General features: G+C 31.9%; 1 protein-coding gene across 1 annotated transcript in view; it reads left to right on the top strand.

Annotated features, from left to right (window-relative positions):
- LOC106678602 (neuroglobin) overlaps window positions 1–24,737 on the top strand; it is a 396,383-nt gene that overhangs the window by 280,148 nt on the left and 91,498 nt on the right. The window contains exon 2 of the mRNA XM_067050592.1: window positions 22,034–22,265. Coding sequence (XP_066906693.1) covers window positions 22,034–22,265 — 232 coding nt within the window. The remainder of the gene's footprint in view (window positions 1–22,033; window positions 22,266–24,737) is intronic.

Genomic DNA, 24,737 nt, shown 5'->3' on the forward strand with positions numbered 1-24,737 from the left:
ATTAATGGGTTATTATTAACAGCGAGCACACATGTGTCATCGGCATACGTGGTGAGGATAGTGTTAGGATTGGTTGGAATGTCAGCTGTATAGACAGTGTAGAGGATGGGACCAACGATACTACCTTGAGGAACGGATAAAATTTGTGAAGCTACCATAAAAACTACTACTCCTACGAAAATAGATGTCATAAATTACTTTATCTAATGATTCCTGATACGTAGGTTTTCATAAACCGAATGTTTTGTCCGAAGATCTAGAAATAATCATTATGTTAATTTATTTTGGCGCAAATTGAAAACCACTACTTCTACGAGGATAAACGTCATAAACCACTTTACCAGCATTAATCTAACTTTAATTTGAGTGCTAATAGACATCTGTATGTTTCATGGTTCATTGGATATGGATTGGCCACAATTAATTCACTAAGAACAGCTCTATTACTGCACATATTTTAGTAAATTTACTATAATTTAAATGATGTTCTGTTAAAAGTTTTAGTATTGTAGGTAGCCTCCGAATGAAAAATTAATTTTTGTTAACATTTTGAAAAAGGCGCTGTTCCCGCCTAATTATATTTGGTAGACTCATCAATTTTGACTAGTAATTATACTAATTTTCATTAAAGTAATCGATAGTGGGGTGAAATAACTGACTTTTTCTGCTATACTCTACGCTTTACAAACCAACCACCCAAAGCCATAAGTTTCTAATCTCGGTTTCTCTTTTGTTCTTGATAATATTGCAAGGCCCCGTGATCTTCTATAGTGGAAATGTTATTAGAGTTCTTGCAATCGGTAGTTTTTTCACAAGTCTTGAAACACAGAAAATTTTAAGAAACAAAAGAAAAAATAGCTTTAACCATATTTCTTTGTAAACGATTGAAAATCAGACTTACTGCCTTTACTCACCTATTGCGACCAGATAGCTCCATATTTATCATTCTTAATAACTTTTGCAAAGCTGGATTTTACATCCGTACGTTTTATTGGATCCGGAAAATTTTATATTGAGAAAACGTAGCGCGTAGTGTGTTGACTTATTGGCGTATGTTTTATGGTTTTTTGTCTCACTTTTTATTGCTTATCGTTCTCGTTATTTCCTTGTTTGTCTCCTGACCAGAACGCTCAGTCAATTTTGAAATTTTCATTGGTGTTATTAAATGGGGAGGGGGATTAGACGTATTAATAATTTATTAAACTTATATTATTTGCTAAACATAAAATCGTTTTTAAATTTATTCTCATCATCTATTGAGTTTAACTATCGTCAAAGATAATTAATTTGCGGTGGATTTTTGATATTTTGCATTTTTGACCCCCTTCCAAGAGTCGAATAAGCTTAAAAATTATTCCTCAACTTCCTTAGAGTGAAAATTAAAGTACTATCTTTTATATTTTTAAAAACTTTTTTAATTATAAAAAAGGGGAAGAAAACGTTTTGTGTTTTCAGTTGGTGCAATTTAAGGTTCTAATCATGGAAGAATAGACATAACATATAACTTATAACGTATAATTAACATATATCGAGTAAAATATAAATTATTTCAGTTGATAATTCTATAAAAAAATACTAATAGTTCTTTTTTCAGATTTAATGTTAATTTTCCTTTGTAATAAGTATATCTGTACCACTATTAAACTATAAAAGGCCAGGGGTACAGTTATTTGTAAGGAAGTACTGTTACTAGACCAACGGTGGTGCAAGGAGGTGATTTGGTCAGAATGACATTTGAGAACAAACATTATTCCCCAATTAAGGGTAGCCTCTTTATGAGGCTGGATGGACTCCGAAGAACTTCCGAACCTACAGGGCTGATACATGGCTATAATGGAATAGAAAATCAGTAACTGCCATAGCCAGATTCGAGCCTGGATCCTTGAGTTATTAGCCCATTGCCTTACCAATGAGCTATGCACTCCCTCATCTTGTGAATACATCATTTTATTGTTTAGTAATTATTTTTAACTTAAGAGAAATTAATATGTTAATGGAAGTTGAATATTAACTCTTCACCTGAGTTTCTGAAATTGGAATACATCTAGTGCCTTGATACTGCCTCTCAAATGTTTGTTTTAAAACGAATTGGCTCTATATTTCGAAAACTACATTTCAGGGATGTTATGTTGCCACTTCAATAGAAAATTTATAATTATTTAACGAAGTATCAGCAAAAATCTGATAAATCTCACGATTTGTTATACATCTTCCTCCCACTTGTCCTAGAATTCGTGTTATTCTAGATTTGTTGGAATTTAAATAGAACAAACAGCATTGATAGTAAATTTAATTAAGGAAAAATGCGTCATTAAAACCCTCAGTTTTCGTAATATAAGCGAAATACTAATGAGTTATACCTTATTTCCATCTCGACCCACCTCTACATCCGACGCACTAATCCATGAAATGTTTTAAGCTATGGACGGAACAATAGGTGTTGTCTTGCATATCACTGGAACTCTATTTCCTCTAACATACGTCATGTACCAATCCTCCCCTCGTTTAAAACCTTTATACTTAATTACCTTCTACTTCAACAATTTAATTCAATACTATAATAGTACAGATGTAACTACCTTTTTGTTCTGTTTTTTATGTATTAAGTCAGTTAGTTTTATTTATTTTTATTCTTGAATCTAAAATTATTTGTATACAATTTTGACAGTTTTTTAAAAAATCATTAGTACAGGATGAAACGATCTCAATAATTGAAAAGACCAACATTATTGTAAATAAATCATAAAAACGTGAAGAAAAAGTTAAAAGTAAAACAAAGAAATATATTTAAGAATATGTAGGATTATATGGCAGCAGAGGAATCGATTCACTGTGAAACTGTAGAAAACGAGAGGACGCGATAACAGCTTATTCAATCCTAGCGTGCCCCAGGGCTTTGTTCCAGCCTACCTCCCGTGAAAAGACTTCCAATAAAACAATACCCGCTGACAACCTTTTTCTTTTCTTTTTTTTATTTTTACAAACACATACAATGGTACAATAAACATAATCCGGTAGGTAGAGAAGAAGATATAGATCTTGTTTATGTAAGTCCTTATTTTTTAACATTGGTAATATTAGTAACATTTAAGCTGAACTAATATGCTCAATTAGGCCAAGATAAATAGATTTAAAACAAATTCAAAAACCAAAAATTAAAAAAAACAAAAAAAAGCAACACCTATTGTTCCGTCCATAGCTTAAAACATTCCATGGATTAGTGCGTCAGATGTAGAGGTGGGTCGAGATGGAAATAAGGTATAACTCATTAGTATTTCGTAATACTGAGGGTTTTAATGACGCATTTTTCCTTAATTAAATTTACTATCTTCCACTAAACCATCAAATTCCTCCAGAATCCAATTCTTACAGTTCAAAATCCTTCGTAAAATCCTTAATGCTCCTTACTTTGTCACAAATCAAGTCATCCATCAGGACCTCAATGTTCCATATGTTACCGATTTAGCCAGAAGCAAAGTAAAGTAAATTTTCTATTGAAATGGGAACATAACTTCCCTGAAATGTAGTTTTCGAAATATAGAGCCAATTCGTTTTAAAACGAACATTTGAGAGGCAGTATCAAGGCACTAGATGTATTCCAATTTCAGAAACTCAGGTGAAGAGTTAATATTCAACTTCCATTAACATCTTAATTTCACATAAGTTAAAAATAATTACTAACCAATAAAATGATGTATTCATAAGATGAGGGAGTGTGTAGCTCAATGGTAAGGCAATGGGCTAATAACTCAAGGAGCAGGCTCGAATCTGGCTGTGGCACTTACTTATTTTCTGTTCCAACATGTATCAGCCCTGTATTCGGAGTCCACCCAGCCTCATAAAGAGGCTACCCTTAATTGGGGAATAATGTTTGTTCTCAAATGTCATTCTGACCAAATCACCTCTTTGCACCACCGTTAGTCTAGTAACAGTACTTCCTTACAAATAACTGTACCCCTGACCTTTTACAGTTTAATAGTGGTACAGATATATTTATATTACAAAGGAAAATTAACAATAAATCTGAAAAAAGAACTATTAGTCTTTTTTTTAATAGAATTATCAACTGAAATAATTTATATTTTACTCGATATATGTTAATTATATGTTATAAGAAATATGTAACGTCTATTCTTCCATGATTAAAACCCTTAATTGCACCAGCAGATATTGGTCCCTTGCTGTTTATAACGAATTTTAAAAAATATGTAACGTCTATTCTTCCATGATTAAAACCCTTAATTGCACCAGCAGATATTGGTCCCTTGCTGTTTATAACGAATTTTAAAAAATATGTTATGTCTATTCTTCCATGATTTTAATTATAAAAAAGGTGAAGGAATTTAACTTCACCTTTTTTATAATTAAAAAAGTTTTTAAAAATATACAAATATTACACTAGAAACTAAAAGATAGTTCTTTAATTTGACTCAAAGGAAGTTGAGGGGTAATTTTCAAAACTATCCGATTCTTGAAAGAGGGTCAAAAATGCAAACTATCAAAAACCCAGTGCAAATTAAACCGCTTTGACGTTAGTTAAACTCAATACATGATGAGAATACATTTAAAAACGATTTTATGTTTAGCAAATAATATAAGTTTAAAAAATTATTAATACGTCTAATCTCCCTCCCCATTTACTAACACCAATGAAAATTTCAAAATTGACTGAGCGTTCTGGTCAGGAGACAAACAAGGAAATAACGAGAACGATAAGCAATAAAAAGTGAGACAAAAAACCATAAAACATACGCCAATAAGTCAACACACTACGCGCTACGTTTTCTCAATAAAAATTTTCCGGATCCAATAAAACGTACGGATGTAAAATCCAGCTTTGCAAAAGTTATTAGGAATGATAAATATGGAGCTATCTGGTCACAATAGGTGAGAAAAGGCAGTAAGTCCGATTTTCAATCGTTTACAAATAAAATGTGATGAAAGCTATTTTTTCTTTTGTTTCTTAAAAATAAAAGAACTATTAGTCTTTTTTTTTATAGAATTATCAACTGAAATAATTTATACTTTACTCGATATATGTTAATTATACGTAGTAAGTAATATGTTATGTCTATTCTTCCATGATTAGAGCCTTAAATAGCACCAGCTGAAAACCCAAAAAACTTCATGTAATAAATCGATAATTTTAAGTAAATGAAAAATAGAACTGGTATTAGTAAAGATTTATTCATTTTTGAATCTGTACCGTTTTTTTAATTTTTTTTTTATTTACTGTTACAATACACAAATACAATAACTAATTAATAGACCTGGGTGTAATAATGTATTTGATTGATAAAAAAATCACTAGGCGTTATAACTAAGCCTAAGATTCGTAGACGTTGCAGTGAAACAATGACTTACTGTTACAGGGTAAGACGTGACCGTAAGAACAAATAACATCCGGAACAATATTTAAACTCAAAACTTCTTCAAATTTAAAAATTTTAGAATCTTAAAATCTTATATTGAAAATCAAGAGAGTAAATAAAAACACTGGCATTAATGACGCTTGTGGCTTATGCCTTGAAGCTCAAACAAAATATTGAACAAACTAAGAGTAGGATCTCGCCTTGTGTATTTAAAATCGTTTTCTCAAATCCCTAACACACACATTGGAACTACAAGCCTGATCCTTAGCCAAAGATATCTAATCGTGATGGAACACATCATCTCAAGTTGAGGATATGCAATTTAAATGAGGAGACCTTTCACGATTTGATTTAGTAATCCAGTCTTAAGGAGGATCTCCTGCTCGTAGGAGAGTTCTCTGATGAATTACGAGCCAGCTCGAGCGTTTTGGATTTGATTTATGTTCTACGCTTAGAGGCCTTGCTATCAGGGCATCTCATATCAGCTCGCTTTGCGGTGGAACGAAGCCACACCTCACACCTCACACCTTTGATGATACATTTAGAGCAATATATTCACAAGATGATTTATGACTTTCTTGGATTTATTAATATTACATCCTTTGATAAGAAACAAGAATTTGAGCACGTAGTGTCTAAGCATACTTTCATCTTGCATGCTATAACTTCAAAGAAATTTAGTTCATTTTTACCTACGAGCTTCCTCTAGTAGTTCTAATCGTTATTAGCTTTTAGTTTTGGTTTTGCCAATTTGCCTCATTTGTTATATCATCTTACAAGATGATATAACAAATGAGGCGTTCAGTTGTGAAACATGGTTAATTATATGAGACTGTCTGATGTACTTAACGTGAACAAATGTATTATTCATATATTTTTTTTTAAAAATAGTAATTCTTACTTATATCTAATCTATATTTTTAAAAAAATAATGTAAATGTACGGTAGAAGATCTTTATCAAATGACATGTTTTTTTTTTAATGTATGATGTCGTCCTGGAAAGGTTTAAAGCTATTAAAATTCTCAACTGCATTAGACAGAAGCTGTTATTTGAATGATTATATAATTCCGTTCAGTAAATTTCAATGGTGAGTAAATGTGGAAATGCGCCTTTGCGTGGGTCCCTAAATGACTCCTTAAGTTCAAGAACCCAAACCAACTCGTTTCTAACCTGGTTTTTCCTTCATTGCCTGATAATCCTCCTAGACGTCTGAAAAGAAGATGACGATCTTATTATCGAGATCTTCTCCTCTTGAAATTTCCTATCAATGGATAGATTCTCAACATGTTTGTATCATGCAATTATATCACTTATAGCGAATTTACTTGATGTATATATTTTTATACAGTTGGAAATAACAATAAATTAATTATTTTTAATAAAAGTTCAAGAATATCGGTAGAGTCTTGTTAAAGTAATTGCTTTTTTCTTAAACGAAATATCTTAATTGTTGAATGATTCTCCATCATGTAAAGCGAAAATTGTGACTAATTTCTTTTTAGAAATTATAAAAATTCGTATTTAACTTGGTTTCATTAAATACAAGAGACGAATATCAACTTTGTTCTCCAAAAAAATTGTTTCAATATTTTACTGATATTATTTTGAGTTGTGACTCTTTCATTCTTGAAGTCTGGTATGTTTTTATGGTACATTTGTATTAGTCCAAAAAAATATATTTAAACTAATATTTCAGAGAAATAACACTCTGGTATCTGGCCACATCACGGTCTTGTTATGGGCTAGTAGCTTTAGAGAGGATAGAAAGGATAAACCATAGTTTCCGGGATGCACCGGCAGACTACCTATAGTTCCATAACCATTCCCCTTAGTGCCGATTTGGTACTGTATTTCCCTTGGTCTAGATTCAAAGGACTGTCTGGTCTCCACCAAGACCTATATTTTTTCCATTGAGTAGAGAGTCCTTAGACCAATATTAGGGCGGCTATTGGATATCCTAAAATACCAGAACGCTAAATACGATTAAACTACACGGTGTAGGTTCATCACTCGCACGGTCTGTGTGAGTTGCCTCCATTAGGCTGAAGGGCTTTACAAATTCGAAGGGTAAAAGTAGAACCACTCATTTTAGGCAGTCAAATGATCCAAGTACTGACCATAATCGGCATTGATATATGTATACATTTGTATTACTGTCTTATAATGCATAATTGAATGAATCAAGTTAAAATCAGGATTTTGCATATTCCATTTTAAACCTGAGTAATTCATTTCTCATGTTATCTCTGCACTTACTGTTAATCAAATAAGAACTTGGAGAGGCTTCGCTTGGTAAGTGGCTTTCTAAGTAATCTGTTCAAGTTATTATTTCATTTTAGTCGTTGTGATTTCGTAAGCATTACATTAAGTGCTGGGATTAAGGCGAAGTACTTTCATCCGTCACTTGAAAAGTCTTATCTCCTAAACAATTCACATAAGAGGACTTAGTATAGATTCATGGTATATGAAATAGGGCACATATTATTCGGGCAAAAGATTTTTTATTAAATAAGTAATGAAAATAATGGTACAATGTATAATTTCTGTTAAACAGGGATTAATGAGGTCATACTTACTTTATTTCCAATCTTCGGTTTCTAGAGCCATATCTAAACATGTTAATCGTAATGTGGCAATTATTCCCTTAAGTGTCCCTTCAGTCTCGATGTATTAAGGATGATAAGTCCTGTACTTACTTGGTTTTCTTACAATATCATTTCTAAAATATCAGATGGACGGACTGGACGGGTTTTAGTGGTCTTTAAATTATCGTATAAGGTATATACAGATCCGTAAATGATTCCTTCTGTTTTAAAACTCTCGAAAGTACTTTGAATTTTTTAATATTTCACTCTTTAGGTGGAGTGAATACTTAATAAAGTATGGTTAACCGTAGGTTCAACGGATTTTGATGTATGTTTTAAGTAGTGATTCAGTCTATAATAAAAACACAGATACTTTAACCAGTATTCTGGTTAACAATTTGTATTCTCCTATTTCGTTATACAAAATATTATTCCGTCTGAATGGAATAGATAATATTACTTTTCACTATTTTGGTGATTTTTCCTCTTTTTAATTTAAAATAGATAAATATTTATATAGATGTAAAGGTATTTATACCGATTCGTTCCATCATATATAAAATAATTGAAATATAAATGAAAACTCTTTTAATTTCAACGCCATTTTCATTTGTATGTATATATTTTATAAATTTAATAATAAAGGAGGTTACAAAAATCGTTAAATTGGGGTTTTCACGCCGTTCTCCGATTTCAGGCACTTGATAAATATTTCTCGAACAAACTTTCTTAATGTCTCCTTTTCAACCGAGCAAATATTTCAAACCGTCGCTCCTTGGGGTCTTAGTGGCACGGGACAAGCCGAGAAGGATTGTTTTTTTTGGGTTATGATCTCTCCTGCTGTAAGATTGTTACATTCACGGTGTTTTCCAATTTCATGCGCTTTATAAATATTGCTCGATTAAACTATCTTAATGTCTCCTCTTCCGGTTAAAAAAAAAATATTTCAATTTGATATAAGACTGGGGTTCTGAGTGGGGTGGGTCCGGTCGAGAAGGATAGCCTTTTTTTCATCAATGGACAGTTAACATTCATTTTTCGGAGGTCCCGAAGAATGAATCTTGACATTGCCACCTTGGTTATTACACGGCGGTATCTCAGGTAGTCGCCAGGGGTTGTCATAAAGGATAACTAGGCCCATTTGCCGAACATGTTCCCCCCACCAAATACCAGTACCAGTACCAGTATAAATATTCCATTTCTTGGATTATGTATGTGCTAATAATGTTATTATACTTTTATGAAGAGCACGAAAAAAAAGTGGTTTGCAGGGCGTGTTGGCCGAGAAGGATTACATTCTATAATTTTTGGTGTTACAATCTCCTCTTTTAAAATTGTGACATGTCGTAAATCGACAAATACTACTCGCTATATGTTTCTATTTTAAAGGTAAGATTAGAAAAGCTCCCCTCGTTCGAAAAGAGAAAGTTTCATCCTGTTTTCCAACTTTAGCCTCTCTTGCTATATATTCGATTTAACTAACACAAGTCTCCTCTTCTCTTTTTAAATAATTGTTTCAAATAGGATAATAGAGTATAGGAACAATAAATCCTTCCTAATACTCTTAAAATATAACTGATGAGATGTTGGTAGTTGACCGTAGATTAATAAGTAGAGAAAATGTTTTTTTCTACCGCGCCGTTCAACCTTCTTTTCCACAAAAAATATTACTGATCGATGCATGTAAATCTTTGATGTAGTAAAAAAGAAATAAATTAAGAAATACAAAGTGGTGTGACAATGTAGATTGAAGATCCACAGGATCAGAAAATTTTGCATTTGCTTGCTCACTATTCTAACATATATGAAGTTTCATAAGAGGGTATGAATGGATGGGTTGATAAAGTGTATGGACTTACGCAGAAATACTAGTTAATCCCTGAAATAGTGGAATAATAGAATGCATAAAGGTAAAAACGACATCGCTCTCTGAACTTAGAATTGATAAGAATGACGGATAGCAAGAGTACAAAACACTGTTCGAGTTGGTATGAAAACCATAATAAGAAATAGTAAATAACTTAGTTACCCCCTAGTAATAAAAATAGAGATTGAAGCTCTTTCTGATTACTTTTATTAGTCAGGTTGTGACACCGCAGGAATTAACAAGCGCTGGTAAAGCAAAAAGTTGAGGAGGATCCATATAGCAATTAACACAAATGATGAAAAACGACAGAATCATTAACCACAGAGATGTATGGTACTGTACCACTTACTTAACAATTTATATTGATTAACTAACAGTATTAAAGGGAGCATAGAATATTATAATGCACTCATAAAATCTTAGTTAGTTTTAATAATTAGCTTATTGAGTTAAATATTTCTAAAATAATACATTTTCTCACTAGTACGTCAAGTCAGAGTGAAACGAAGGAAGGCTCAACTGTAAATCATTTAGTTTTAAATTAAAATTTCGAAGGAATTAAATATTTTAATATACATAAGAAGTTCAACTGTGGAGATCCACTAAATTGAAAATTCTTCTCGTATCCAATCCTTGCGATCCAAAATCATCCATAAAGGTATCAATCCTTTCATTATAAGCTCCCCACCTAAAGATAGTTTTGAGCCTTGCTTCCTCTTCCATTCCAATCCTTCAAGGCACCTGAAAAGAAGATGGTCTCGAGACCTTATAATGAAGAAATTTTATTAAAGAGCTACCAATTGGTAGTTTTTATACATGCCTATTTCATTTCACTATAATCTAACATCCCATTTACTAGATTTTTTAAAAATAAATACAGTTAAAATTAATATAATTGATCTGTATAAGAATATTTTTTTATTTTAGGAAATATTTTGATGACGTATAAAATTACCTTACTTGAATTATTCCAAAATTACCGGTTCCTCTTTTCGGCTCTTCGTGAGACCTCCCGAGTGACCGGTATGCTGGGAAATGGAATGGAACTCATTGATGAATTCTGGAAGCACGCTGGCAATAAAATGGCCCTAATATCCAAGCTACGAGGGGAAACAACAACAGGAACCTAATTTATTCTCCTTCGCGAGGAATTTTGTAGCCAGGCCTTCCAAGTAGGTTTAAAGGAGGGGTAACTCCTTTGATGTTTGTGGGCATTATTTTTGTATCGAAAAAATAATATTACTTCATGAAGCTTTGTTAAAAAGTGATTATCCATCATCAGATGCAGGATAACAGATGAAGACATATGTTATTTATTTTATTTTTTATATATATATTACTTTTTTATTCATATATTTTACTTTTTATATTTAAGCTCCGTCTCAAGCAGAACTTTAAAAAAAAGGAAAAGGACCGTGAAATGACTCATACAAGATCAGCTTAAAGACTACTCTATTTCTTCTTTTAATCTTCTATATATAAATTTATGCAGTGTTTACATAGGTTAATAGGTATTAGGGGAGATAACAGGTACATATATAACTTATATAACTTAACTTTTATATATATATATAACTCGCGGAACATTTCTGGCACGTTATCCTCAAATATTCCCAAGAGCTCAATATTTTGAGGTTTAGATTCACCTAAAATCTTCTATGGGACACTTGTGGAAACTTCATATAAGTATTAACTGCACATATCCTGCGTTCTTTCGGTATAAAAAAGGTACATATTAACTATCTCTGATTTCTAATAGTTTTTAGCTGGGCATTAGGTAGTTTTTGATTGTTCTGCAGTTCTCTAAAACAATGTGGATCGGTAGTAAATACTGGTATAATAGAACAGTGGTTATGTGCGTATTGAACTGCTTTGTGGCCAGGCAAATTGCCTCAACTATAGGCCCTTCAATAAGCTACAGCACAATAGGTTGTAGCTATCCGTAATCCAATAGGTCGTCTGTTGTCATAGTCGATGATAGTTGCGGTCTGTTATTGTATCATTACATGACCACCCATTGTCCAACACGGTGCAACTCCTCGTCATTCCTATTTTATACGATGTGAGTAATGCTACATACAGTTAGTTACCTGTGCATTCATATATCCAAAAAAAGTCATTTTTTTCATACCCTTTATTAAAATAAGATTGGTACTTCACACATATATAATACATAGAATTTACTTTACCGGGTCTTCTCCCTTTGATTGCCGTGCGGCATTATAAGGTGTTGAGCAAAAAAAAAGTGCAATATATTATTAATAAAATAAATCAGTAATTACTTTACAAATATTTATTTTTTTCAAATAATATTCAGAAATCATCTTGTGAATACATTTATGCAAATATTATGGAAACTACTAGTCTTAGAAAAACAATAATTATAAACTGCATTATGGTCCTTTTGAAAGAGCTTTAAAATTAGTCTTCCTGTTCTTATCTCTCCGACAGATTAATTTGCTGGTGTACCTCAAGGTAGTATCCTTGGTCCTATCCTTTATACAGTTTTTGCAGCTGACACCCCAACCCATCCTAACACTATCCTCACCACGTATGCGGATGACACATGTCTATAGTCAGTGGATAATAAACCTTCCATTGTATTCAAAACCCTCCAATCCCACATCACCACCCTTGAAGAACGGTGCCAAAACTGGAGGATTAAAATATATTCCAATAAATCCCACCAAATCATATTTACCCTTCGTCGTAAACCCATGGCCTCCTGCCCCACAGTATCCTTTAAAATTAGCCCACTTATTCCTGTCGAATAGATCCGTTAGTTAAGAATACATCTGGTCAAACGTGTGATATGAAATCCTCATTCAAGACTGAAAAGTATTCGTCTATTCCGACTTCTACAACATTTACTAGACCAACGGTATAAACTTCTAATCCAATACAAAAGACTGATCTACTTGACTATAACATATTATATATTAGATAGGCCTTAGCCTATCTGGACATACTGAGTTAAGCTTTGGGGTCCCACTAAACCATCTAATTCCTCCCGAATGCAATCCTTACAGTCCAAAATCCTTTCAAATACTACATCAGGAACTCAATGCGACTTGAAGCGGACAATGTCACAAGATTCATGTAGCTTATATACTTCGTTGTTCTTCCGGTTACTATGGAGAATTAGGATATAGGAATGTAAAATTATATTTCTTTATAGAAATATATTATAACGAATATTATAAATAGTAAATATTAATATAATTTATATCGTGGCGGTCCCGAGAAATTAATCTTGATATTCCTTCTCTGTGGGTGTATAAAAGATAAAGAAGAAATATATATTAAGAAACAAAAGATCTAAAGACAGAACTGGTGAAAAAGTTATTAGTAGCTTAGGGGAGAGATAATCACAAGAATCAAAAATAAATCCAGAAAAAGGCAATGATTGGTATCTTTTTTTTTTTTTTTTGCGTCAAAACTTTCTTGGTTGGACATTTCCTCTCCTCTCCCGTAGATTACATTATTTTTACAAAGTACGTAACAGGTTCGATTAATCCTGAGGGAGGGGGGAGTGGAGAGATCCAGGAAATATTCTTTAATTTTACAGCCAACTTCCCCCCTCTTACTCTAAACCAGTGGATTGAGTGCAAGCTGTTTTTTATCCACTTTAATTGGATCCGGGATCTGACTGCCACAGTCCCCGATTTTTTCCGTTCTCCTCATTTGATCTCAAAATGTTTTATGATTTTTTCCGTCTATATTTATTTATTTAAAATTCTCTTTTCCATTTTTTTACAATTGTTAAAGACAGAAATCATTATAAAGTATCATTAACTTTACTTCACTAGAAAATGTGATGTAGCATCTAGTAAAACTTTACAAAATTGTGTATAAAAAATATATATAATAATTATTGGAGAAGTTTGTCGGGGTCTGCGGTCAGCAAAGAACAACATAAATAAACAAAACCATATTTATTTATTTTATGCCGACGTTTCGACCTTCTGAGTTTCAGGTCTTCATCAGGGCTATAGAACAAAAGAGATAACAACAACATTTAGAGCAACATAGAATTGAAAAGGAATAGTATACAAACAAATTTAGAATTATACAAAATATTGAATTAAATCGTGAATGATAAAAAATTGATAACTGATAATTGAGTAGTACAAAATTTTAATTGATTGATAATCGTGGAATGGTATGGTAGTAGATTGAAAACAGTGACAGATTAAATATAATATCATGTAGGTAAGAAGATATGTATAATATAAGATATGCAAGTAGTGTCTAAAAAACTGAAAAAATAAATAAATAAATTGAATCTACAAATTGAACACTATGACAGACAATGAAAAATAATGAGTAGCTTATATCTGAATTTGAATGAACGGTCGGTCAGCTATGTACACCTCATTATGAATCCAGTTACACGGGGCCAACGATGCGAAATATGGTTTTGTTTATTTATGTTGTTCTTTGCTGACCGCATCCCCCGACAAACTTCTCCAATCATTAATCTACGGTCAACTATCTACATCTCATTATAATAATTATATAAGTAAATGCAAACTAGTGGCATTTCGCCGTTCATTTATTTTTTATAAAGTTGATTTTACCTTAGAAAAATTATATTGCTTTTGAAAAAGCAGATGCACTATCTGAAAGAGGTTCGTTTGACTCCCAACCAAACCTTTCCTTACCATATAGATCTGCTAAACAAATGATTGGGGCGAATAAAATACTCCTAGTTTTTTTCTAGAGAGCTTCGGAAGGTAAATCATGGGTACCCTAGCCAGTGGAACCGATACAAAGCATTATTTTTGTTTTTCCTTTCACTTACATGGATATATGCAATACATAGAAAGGAAAATTATTGTAATTGTGCTATTTCAAATTCGAGTTTTCAACAGAAATATAAGTTTTGATATGAAAAAACTTATTTAATCGTGCCGTCGTTTCAGCTAGACTTTCTAGCCTCCTTCAGGGCTAAGAACGAAGGACATGATAACAACCAATGAATACAGAAAATAAATAAGAAAATATAAACAGAATGACATAAAGTAAATAATTGTACAGAATGAAATTAATAAAATTTAAGTGATGAAATAAGTGGAAAATAAAATTAATATATAGGTAATTAAAAATAACATAATTAAGGAAATAATATATAAATAAAAATTTAAAGTAATATAATGCAAAGGAATGTTCCTTCAAAGGATTATTCCTAAACGTCAGCACGATTCAAATAAATTATTTAAACTTATTTGTGTTTTGACCGCACATCCCAACCATCTTTTCCTCTTACGATTATCTCTTAAGTTATCGAGCGATTTCGTAATTTTATAAAGATGTTAATATTATCAAACGGTTCTTTAATCATATGCCTTATACATATTATTTTCAAGATGTAACTAGGAACATTAAAAAGGCCATCCATAAATCCCCTTATGAGTTTTGATCATAAACAATTACTCGAACATTTATAGTTGCTTCCCTGAGTTCTTAATGGGTTCCAGAAGTATTTTAAAAGTGATGGTTTGGTCAGTGGTAGAAGCTTCGATTTTCTGTCAAGTATCTGTCTAAAAGGGCAACCTGTCTGTTCAGTTGTAGTAGTTTAATTTAATCCGATTGATGTTCTACAAGTTATACTTTTGTTTAGACATATTTTTTAAAATAGCTGAAATCGCCAGATTATTTATTGATAAATCAAATATTCATAATAATCTTTACCTCACTAATATTTTAAATATAACAAAAACATTATATATTTATAGAACCTATTTGACGGGCTATATTTGAACTTCTAGGTCAATTCTATTTCCAATATGTCTTTGATCCTGTATAAAGTTAAAATAAACTCTGATAGTTTAATCAGCGGATGTTATGCGAAAAGATATATACATATACTAAATACATTAAAACAAAATTAAATTTGTACCGCTACAACCCGTGAAGGGTCAGGGGTTCAGTACTTTATAAGGAAGTATTATTACTGAACCAACGGTTGTGCAAGAAGGTGATTTCTTCAGAATCACGCTCGACCACCAAAGGAGTGAAGTTGACTCCCCTCTATCCTCCTAAGGTACCTAGGTTGTAGTTCAAGACTTCCTCGTTTAGGTCAACAAGGAGATAAAAACGGTCTTATAAACTTTTTTTTTTTATTATTATTATAAAATGTAAATATATAATAAAAGATTCCAAAAACAAAGGTCTAAATGTAAATAAGCAATTAAAAAGATTCTCGCTACAACAATAGGAATCCCTCTCTTTTAGAACTACTAGAACTATTGGGGCCACAGTCTTAGGGACACTGATACTGAGGTGTGGTAATACATACATAGTACATTGTAAGGAAGTACTGTTACTTTCTTAGACCAAAGGCTGTGCAAGGAGGTGATATGGTCAAAGTCACGCTCAACCGCAGACAGACTATTAAATTATATCTGTAAATATATATAATATCGTAACTAGTAAGGTCATTACGCAATGGCTTAAGAAAGAGCAGTACCATTACCTGTTGAATAGCGACTGCATTTTGAATTTTTTGTTTAGATGTACACTTTTTTTCTGTTCGTATGTAAATGTCCCGTGTTTTTTTTCTTGAGAGATCTCAAAAAATGACTTTCTATCGACAAAGTCATCTCCTAATCACTTCCTGAGTGTAGTGGCAGAGAGCATCCATGTCAAAAGGAACCTCGGCTTTGAGAAAACGGATCTGATGGTGGAAGTAAAGGGAAAAATTAAAACGGGAAGGACCAGCGGAGATCCTTTGTGAGGGCTCAGCGGCTCTCTTTAATTAACAAGACTTCCCCGCTCCGTCTCATTTGTGTCTTCTCCCTCGCACCATCGCTATATAACTGTCCTCCTTACACTCAGCTCTTTCTTTTCTCCAGAGCCAGGATTTTCTTATAACTTTGTTTTTTATTCAACAGAGTATGGTATGAGAAGAGTATAATTATAGTGTCTAATTGTGTGTCAATGAGATACATTTCGCTACTATTCCTAAAACTTCGAGTACTCTACTATTCTCTAAGCTTTTGTAATCATTGATATTTTTAATAAAATTAAGTAAAAAAAAAATTACAATGCATTCTCTGAAATCCAACTAATTGATACAAAGGAGTGTTCGGATTATTAAATGTATTTTGAAAAATAGTGTAAAAAAATTTCAACAGCATGAATGTACAATAACATTTTATTTTATTTGTTTACATGTTTTATTATAAATTTGACAACTTGAAATTTTAAAAAATTAAGAAATTAAAAAAAAAATTTATGTGTAAAATTATTCTGTTTATACTTTCTTTTTTATTTTTCTATACTTACTGTGGTTGTTATCTTGTTCTGTTTTTAGCCCTGAAGAAGGCTAGAAACTCTAGCCGAAACGTTGGCACATTAAAATAGGTTAATTAAACTTATTTCTGTTTATCATTGGCCGCACCCCCAACCATCTTCTCCTCGTTCATCTTCCACGGTCAACTATCTCTCATAATAATTTTAAAAAAAAAATGTTTGTTTCATATCCCCATTAATGCTAGATAATGATTTAATATGTTTAAACTATAATGTTGGTCATTTATAGTTGAAAATAAGTATAAATAAAATTAAAAATACTTTTTGTATGGATTTGTTTTAAACGTGATAAAAAAAAAAAAAGTTCACGAAAAAATTTTCTATTCTACATATTTCTACAATTAATTAAATTAGTTTTATAGAATCAAATAATTTATATAATAGATAATGTGTATTTCTAATTCCAGCAAAATATATTATGAACACTTCCATAGGAATTAGATTCCCAGAAATCGAAACTGTAAAAATTTCAACTATCGATTTTCATGGTGATAACAATACCTTATAGATCGCGAAGTCAAAAATGTCCTTTACATACGTGCATTTTTATTCGAAAACAAAAATTTCATTGCCTGTTGTGTTTTCTCAAAAAAAGTAACTTTTTTTTACTCCAGTTTTTAGGGACGTGACGGCCGTGTGGTTGGGACGCAGGTCCCAGTGCGCTCGGTTCAGCGTTCGATTCCCACCTGGGGTAGTTTAACATTCATTTTTCGGCGGTTCCGAAGAATGAATCTTGATACTCCCACCTTGGTTAGTACGCGGCGGCATCTAGTTAGCAATCTAGCTAGGGTTGGCAAAAAGGACCACTAGGCCCACTTGCCGGACTTGTTCCCTCCACCAAATTGTCCAGTTTGAATTACTGGAATGTTCGGAGTACTGAATCCCAGATTACTGATACTACACTGTATAAGCAAATAAGAATTAAAACATTTTTGAATTGAAATATTCTACAACTCATTTAGGTGTTTTTCAAATCAACAAATTCATATAGGAGTAAATCGATTTCGTGACGCGAGACGAAGCGGAAAGTAGTGGAGGGAAAGCAGCACTGGTTGATTCTAGTTGGAGAATAACAGGAGAGTGGGAGCTTACAGGAGCTTAATAACCCGGTCCTATTGATTAAGCTCCTGTAATCTTCTACTATTTTATTACAATATTTAAAAAATCTGCTTAGAATTGACTGAGGAAATGGCTGTTCTATTGCAATTTGATGGAACTAATTTTCTGCCTTGATATGAAAGAACGCTAGACAGACGAGTTTGACAGACGAAAAGTTTATTTATTTATTTAGTTAGAGGAAACACGTAAGAGGTAGCTATGTTTTTTTATTTATCTAGAATGTTTCTAGCGTAAATACTTTATAGAGCAAATTTATTTAAACAAAAGCTTTATTTTGAGATTGAACTTGGCTATTGATCTAAACCATTAATAGATTTTATACAAGATAAATTACTTTTAAAAATGGTAAACTGACCACTATAACGTACTACAAGAGGTGGTATAACATTTGCAAGACATCAAAAAGATTTATCAAACGTTTAAATTTCTTACTTTAGATATTACGAGCTTATCATATCAACATTTACTTGCAATACAAAGTAATGTAAATTTATCGAATTAATAGAATAATTAAAGAAACCATTATTTAGCAATTATAATTAAATATCATACAACAGATTGTTATGATAGCAAGAGTTAAATTAGTTATAATTAAAAGTTTAATATTAAAGAAATAGTGACAAAATAGGGTAATTTTCAATGAAACTAGTGACCTGGAAGGATTAACCTGCAGTTTTAAAATAATTTATGTGAGGGTAAATTGGTTTGTCAAAATTGCCCTTGAGGATGGCCGAAACGTTGAGCTTTTGAGAAAATAAAGAATGTTTAGAGACTTAATTTGGATACAATTGATTTTATTTAAACCATAAAATTATCGTTAGTCCAACATTATCACTTTAATAAATTATCTTCCTTGTGACTATAGAGTCTGTATATACTACAAAAAGATTAGCTTGGAAATCCGTTGTCAAAGAAAGATTGGCTGACAAAGGACTGCTCTTTCAGTAAGGAGCTGATCGTTAAGCGAATTATCCTGGAGGTCCCCTCAAGGGGTCCCCAACTACTTTCTTTTCTTACTTCTATGCAAATCACCCCCTCACTTGTAAATATTATTCCGTTTGTTTTTTTTTATCTTCAATCTTTTCATCGCAACCGATTCTTCTTTAAGTAAAATATATATATATTTTTTTTTTAGAAAATGACCATTTCTGTTAGCATTTCATTGCATATAGTCCTATGACTAGTAAGAGCCCAAGAAGAGAAAAAAAGGCAATTATTAGACACCAATTTTTGATTAGTTAATTGTAAACTAGGTATATTACTAGTCAAAATTGATTAGTCTGCCAAGTATAGATCGGGGGAATAAAAATGGCGGTGTTTCAAAACGTTAAAAAAAGTTTGTTTTTTTTAATCATTTATTTATTGTTATTTAGAACTGTATAACATATATACAACAAGTAAATTTGCTGTAGGTGAGATAGTGACATAATACAAACATGTGGAGAATCTACCGATTGATAGAACTCCAATAACATTTCTAGAGAAGATCCCGAGGCCATCTTCTTTTCAGACGCCTAGAAGGATTATTCGGTAATGATGGAGAAGCCAGGATAGAAACAAGTGGATTTGGGTGGTTGGTAAGTTTATTATGAAAGGAATGGTATCTGGTGTTGACCGAATTGGCAACATATGGGACATTGAGGTCATGAAGAATGACTTAGTTTGTGACAAAGTAAGGAGAATTGAGGATTTTAAGAAGGATTTTGGACTGTAAGAATTGGATTCGGGAGGAATTTGATGGTTTAGTGGAGCCCCAAAGCTCAACTCCGTATGTCCAGATAGGCCTTATAATAGTCATGTTGATCAGTCTTTTGTAATGGATTGGCAATTTAGACCGTTTGTCTAGTAAATGTTGTAATATTCGAAATCGACGAGCAGTTTCCTATTTTTTCAGTCTTGTATAAGGATTCTATGTCAATCGTTTGTCGAGATGTACATATAAGTATGGTATTATTTAAGGAAACTGTAGTGCAAGAGGTCAATGGTTTACGACGAAGGGTCAATGTGATTTGGTGGGATTTATTGGAATTAATTTTAATCCTCCAATTTTGGCACCATTCTTCAAGGGTGGTGATGTGGGATTGGAGGCTATGGGATACAATGTAAGGGTCATTGTTCACTGACAATAGACATGTATCATCGGTATACGTGGTGAGGATAGTGTTAGAATGGATTGGGATGTAAGCTGTGAAAACTGTATAAAGGATAGAACCAAGGATACTACCCTGAGATACACCAGCAGACTGTTGGAATAGGGATGAATAAGCACCGTTGTAATTTACTTGAAATAATCTGTCAGAGAGATAAGAAAGGATAATGAGGAAGCATGTAGGGGGTAGGAATGTATAGCAGTCCTGGGTGCCAGACTCGATCAAAAGCCTGTTCTAAATCAAGAAAGACTCCCGAGCAGTACCTTCCGTGCTCTGATGGAGACGAGACATCAACCATACGATGGCATTACTGGATAGTGGAGTGGGATGTTCGGAATCCAAACTGGTGATCTGGGATTATGTGGTTGAAATCAAGGATGGGATACAGGCGTTCCACTATGAGTTTCTCAAGGATTTTGCCCATGACAGAGAGATTGGACGATAGGAGGATGGGTATTCTGGTGGCTTTTGAGGTTTGGGAATCATTTTGATTATAGATAATTTCCAAGGTTAGGAAAATATATGGATCTGAGTAACAGCATTGTAGATGTAAATGAGGAATAGAACAGATTTTCGAGGAAGATGTTTTAGAATATGGGATGTAATTAGGTCATACTCGGGAAGGTAACTTCTGAATGATGTTGAATATCTCCGAAGGATGAAATGCTTTAGGAGGAAGGGTAATTTGAAGTGGAGTATTCAATTATTCTTTAATGTATTCGATATGAGTTGGATTAAGGATGTCAGGTTGTGGCTCAAATATTTTAGAAAGGTGCTAACCAAATACTTGAGTACGTTCAAAATAATTAATTTTTTATTCGGAGCTCTATATCTTTTTTTTATCTGTTGTGGGCGTAATTTTTAGCTTGAAGGTATCGAATGAATGGACAGTTAGGTACATCTAAATTCTAGTTATAATGATATTATAGATTTAGCAATCCTTGATCAACAATACATTCTTGATTGATGAGCCTATATATTAGGCAGTGTAAATTGAATAAAATTATAATAAATAAAATATTAAATAAAAATATATTGATAGACTAAGATATATTTTAACAAAAATATAGTAGATTAAGATATCCTTGAGAATGGACAGAATGGCCGAAACATAGGAGTTATGAAAAAATAATGCATGTTGATATTTTTTATTATAATTGGTAAACAAACCAGTCTCAAGCCAGAAATTCAATAATTTTTAAGAAAAAACTAACAGTGTTGCTATGGAAATATTTATTAGGCTAAACAGAAAAGCGCATTGAGTTTTTATTATCCCAAACTCGTGTCTGAACAAATCGAAAAATTGATGCATTTTTCGTTTGTTTAAAATCACTTTTTTCCCAACCTTATATGTTACAGATATACTACTCTTAATCTATTTACTGAAATGTGTTTTAAACCTCTCAAAAATATTTGCCTTCTTTCTTTAAGTGTAAATTAAAATTTGTATTTTGCATTCATTCCACGTCAAGTCATGTTTTTACCTTTTCTAATCATATTTGCCTTCTTTACATTTACAGTCAGTAATTTTTATATTGATTAAGTCGATATGTTTTTGAATACTAGTTGTGAATTATATAGTTATTATGTTTATTAATTATCATACCATTACCTTTGACAGACTGTTCGAGGAGCATGAGGAGCTGCTGGAACTGTTCGCGAAGCTGAAGGAACTGCGGACGAAGGAGGAGCAGGCGAGCAGCCTCGAACTGCAGGAGCACGCCACCAAGGTCATGAACACCCTCGACGAGGGGATCAAAGAGCTCGATGACCTCGACACCTTCTTCACTTTCCTCACCCAGATCGGACAGTCTCACAAGAAGATTCCGGGCTTCAAGCCAGACTACTTCTGGGTAAGTAAATGTAATATTCTAGTAATTTATTGATTGGTGTTTCATCACTCGAGTCTTAATCCCTTAAAAAATGAGTTAAGATATCTTGTATCTGCTTCCAAATAGTTATTAGTCCGGATGTTAATTGTATGAAACTAGAGAAAAATGTAAGTTGTATATTTACATGAATTAGTATTACTTTTATGGGTTTTATATAGTTTTTACTGCTGCACAGATGTAAGTAACGCCAATAAAAACATCTTGGGGTACAAACTGTAGAGAATATATATATTTTACAAACATTATTTCATCTTAAAAATTACCTCATATATTTAGAGCTCCTAGGCGCTGCATGTTTTTTGTTTAAAAAAATTTCACAGCACCATTCTAGAGCTGAAAAAATTTGCGACACTCTAGTCTAGCTACAAAATTATAAAAATGTCGCCATAATTATCATTAGAGGAGTTTCGTATGTAAAAAAAAAAAAAGGAAAAAAATTTACCAAGTGAATGTTTTAATACACTGTATACTTGCTGTTTCGATTTTAATATTTTCTTATTAGTAACATTTTGGGAAAGTGGCATTCGCTTGTGGCGCCTCACTACGGGAACCGCTAATTCAGAAGTCTAAAATGTTTAAAAAAAAAATGTACATTGAATGGAAATCTGCATGTCATGTTTGCGATTGACTTTTCCTACTTATGATCGTCTCACCACCTAGCATCACATCTAAACTTCTAAGTAGTTTTATATTTTATTTTAGAATTGAATCTATTATAAGCTACGTAACTAATAAAATTGACTCAATAAAATATCTAGGCTCCAGATTGAAGAATAATTAGTTTTGTCAGTGTGCAGTGAGTAAGAAATAAATTTTTAAGTGATTTTTTTTTTTTTGTGATTATTTTACCTTCATACATTAGAAATACACAAACCTTCTTACACTCTAGAAGACAAGAAAAAGATTTCCTAGATTCTAAATAAAATTAATTTGTAAAGTTAAAAGTAAAAAGTTTGTAATTTGGAAACTAACTATTTGTACTATATAAAAAATAATTCTCATATATAAAGTAGAAGAAAAATAAATAAATAAAAATACAAAATGTAAATATGAGTTTATATAGCTAAAAAAGTGAATGTAATAAACAAATTGGTGAATGCATAAAAACAAATACTGTTTGTGTAATAATTTAAGATAAATGTCAAAATGAATATAAAACAACTTTTATTTAGAATGATATAATTAAGAATAAGGTTGGAGAAAAAATACTTATTAATTAAAACAATTAAAATTAATAGTAAATTATAAAATAGCTCAGTATTTTTATTTTAGATCACATATTAATCTTACTCACACAGATTGGGTAAAGTAAGCACTCCCACGAAAAATGAAGATATACAGGTATTGGGGGCTAAAAGCCTACTAAACTGAAAAGAAGCAATAGAAACCCTTCTTTCCATTTAACCGTTAATATATTTTTAATTATTATTCATTTTAGTGCACTAGTATACTTATTCCATTGAACTTAATAAGTTTTCTCTTTCATCATGAATGGTCAATATAAAAGTGTATGAAACATTTAATCTATTTTAGAACAAATTGATGTATGGTTATAACAAGGTCCGAAGGTCATTGATGAGGACTCAGTAGTTAATACTGCATAAAAAAAAAATCAGGAAAGCCTCAAAGTGAGTTGATTTTTTTCTTTCTTGATAACTATGGTTCATTATCATTGAAAATGATAAACCTAAATTAATAAATGCATTTTTTAAAAAATAAATATCAACTATAAGGAGGCAATTGCATCCTGTTGCACAAAATTATTGACCTAGTTCTATTATTAGTTTGTGGAAATAAGGATGAGATGGAAGAGGTTGAGGGAAAAAGGTCCGGCGGTAGATCATGATAATGGTAGCCTCCATTGCTCTGCCCATTCTTCTCTCTCTCCCATAAACAAATATTCAAATGGCCTTCTGTCGCTGTAAATTACACAGCTTTGAATAAATAACAAATAAATAGAACTTCAAAACTTCTTATGTGTATCTATTGTGAATAGTTTTGAGAATAAATCCTATTTGCACAATACTTCGTAAAGTATCGTAGCTTCAATGCAATCATTACTTCAGTTTAAACTGTTTTAAATGAGTAATAAAAAAAATTAAGGAATTAAAATTAACAGATGATTTTTTAATTCTATGAAAATGACAATGATTGTAATGTACAAATTCATTGTTAAAAATTTTTTATAATCCTTTTTTTTATTAATTATACTTATTTTTACATACATTTAAAGTTCTTTTAATGTAAATCTCTGTACAGTAAGGTTCTTCAAACAAGATAAATATTTAATTTTATTTTAATCCCTCTATTATGGAACCCTCAACTCTAATTCTTTTATTTTATTTTTTTAATAAGTTGAGGTGAAAACATTTTCTAATAAAAAATATGTATTATTTTTAAAAATTAATTAGTAGTTACCTCATTATTAAAAAA

This window comes from Halyomorpha halys, unplaced genomic scaffold (assembly GCF_000696795.3).
Source record: "Halyomorpha halys isolate HHAL.00 unplaced genomic scaffold, Hhal_1.1 Scaffold148.1, whole genome shotgun sequence".
Taxonomy (NCBI): domain Eukaryota; kingdom Metazoa; phylum Arthropoda; class Insecta; order Hemiptera; family Pentatomidae; genus Halyomorpha; species Halyomorpha halys.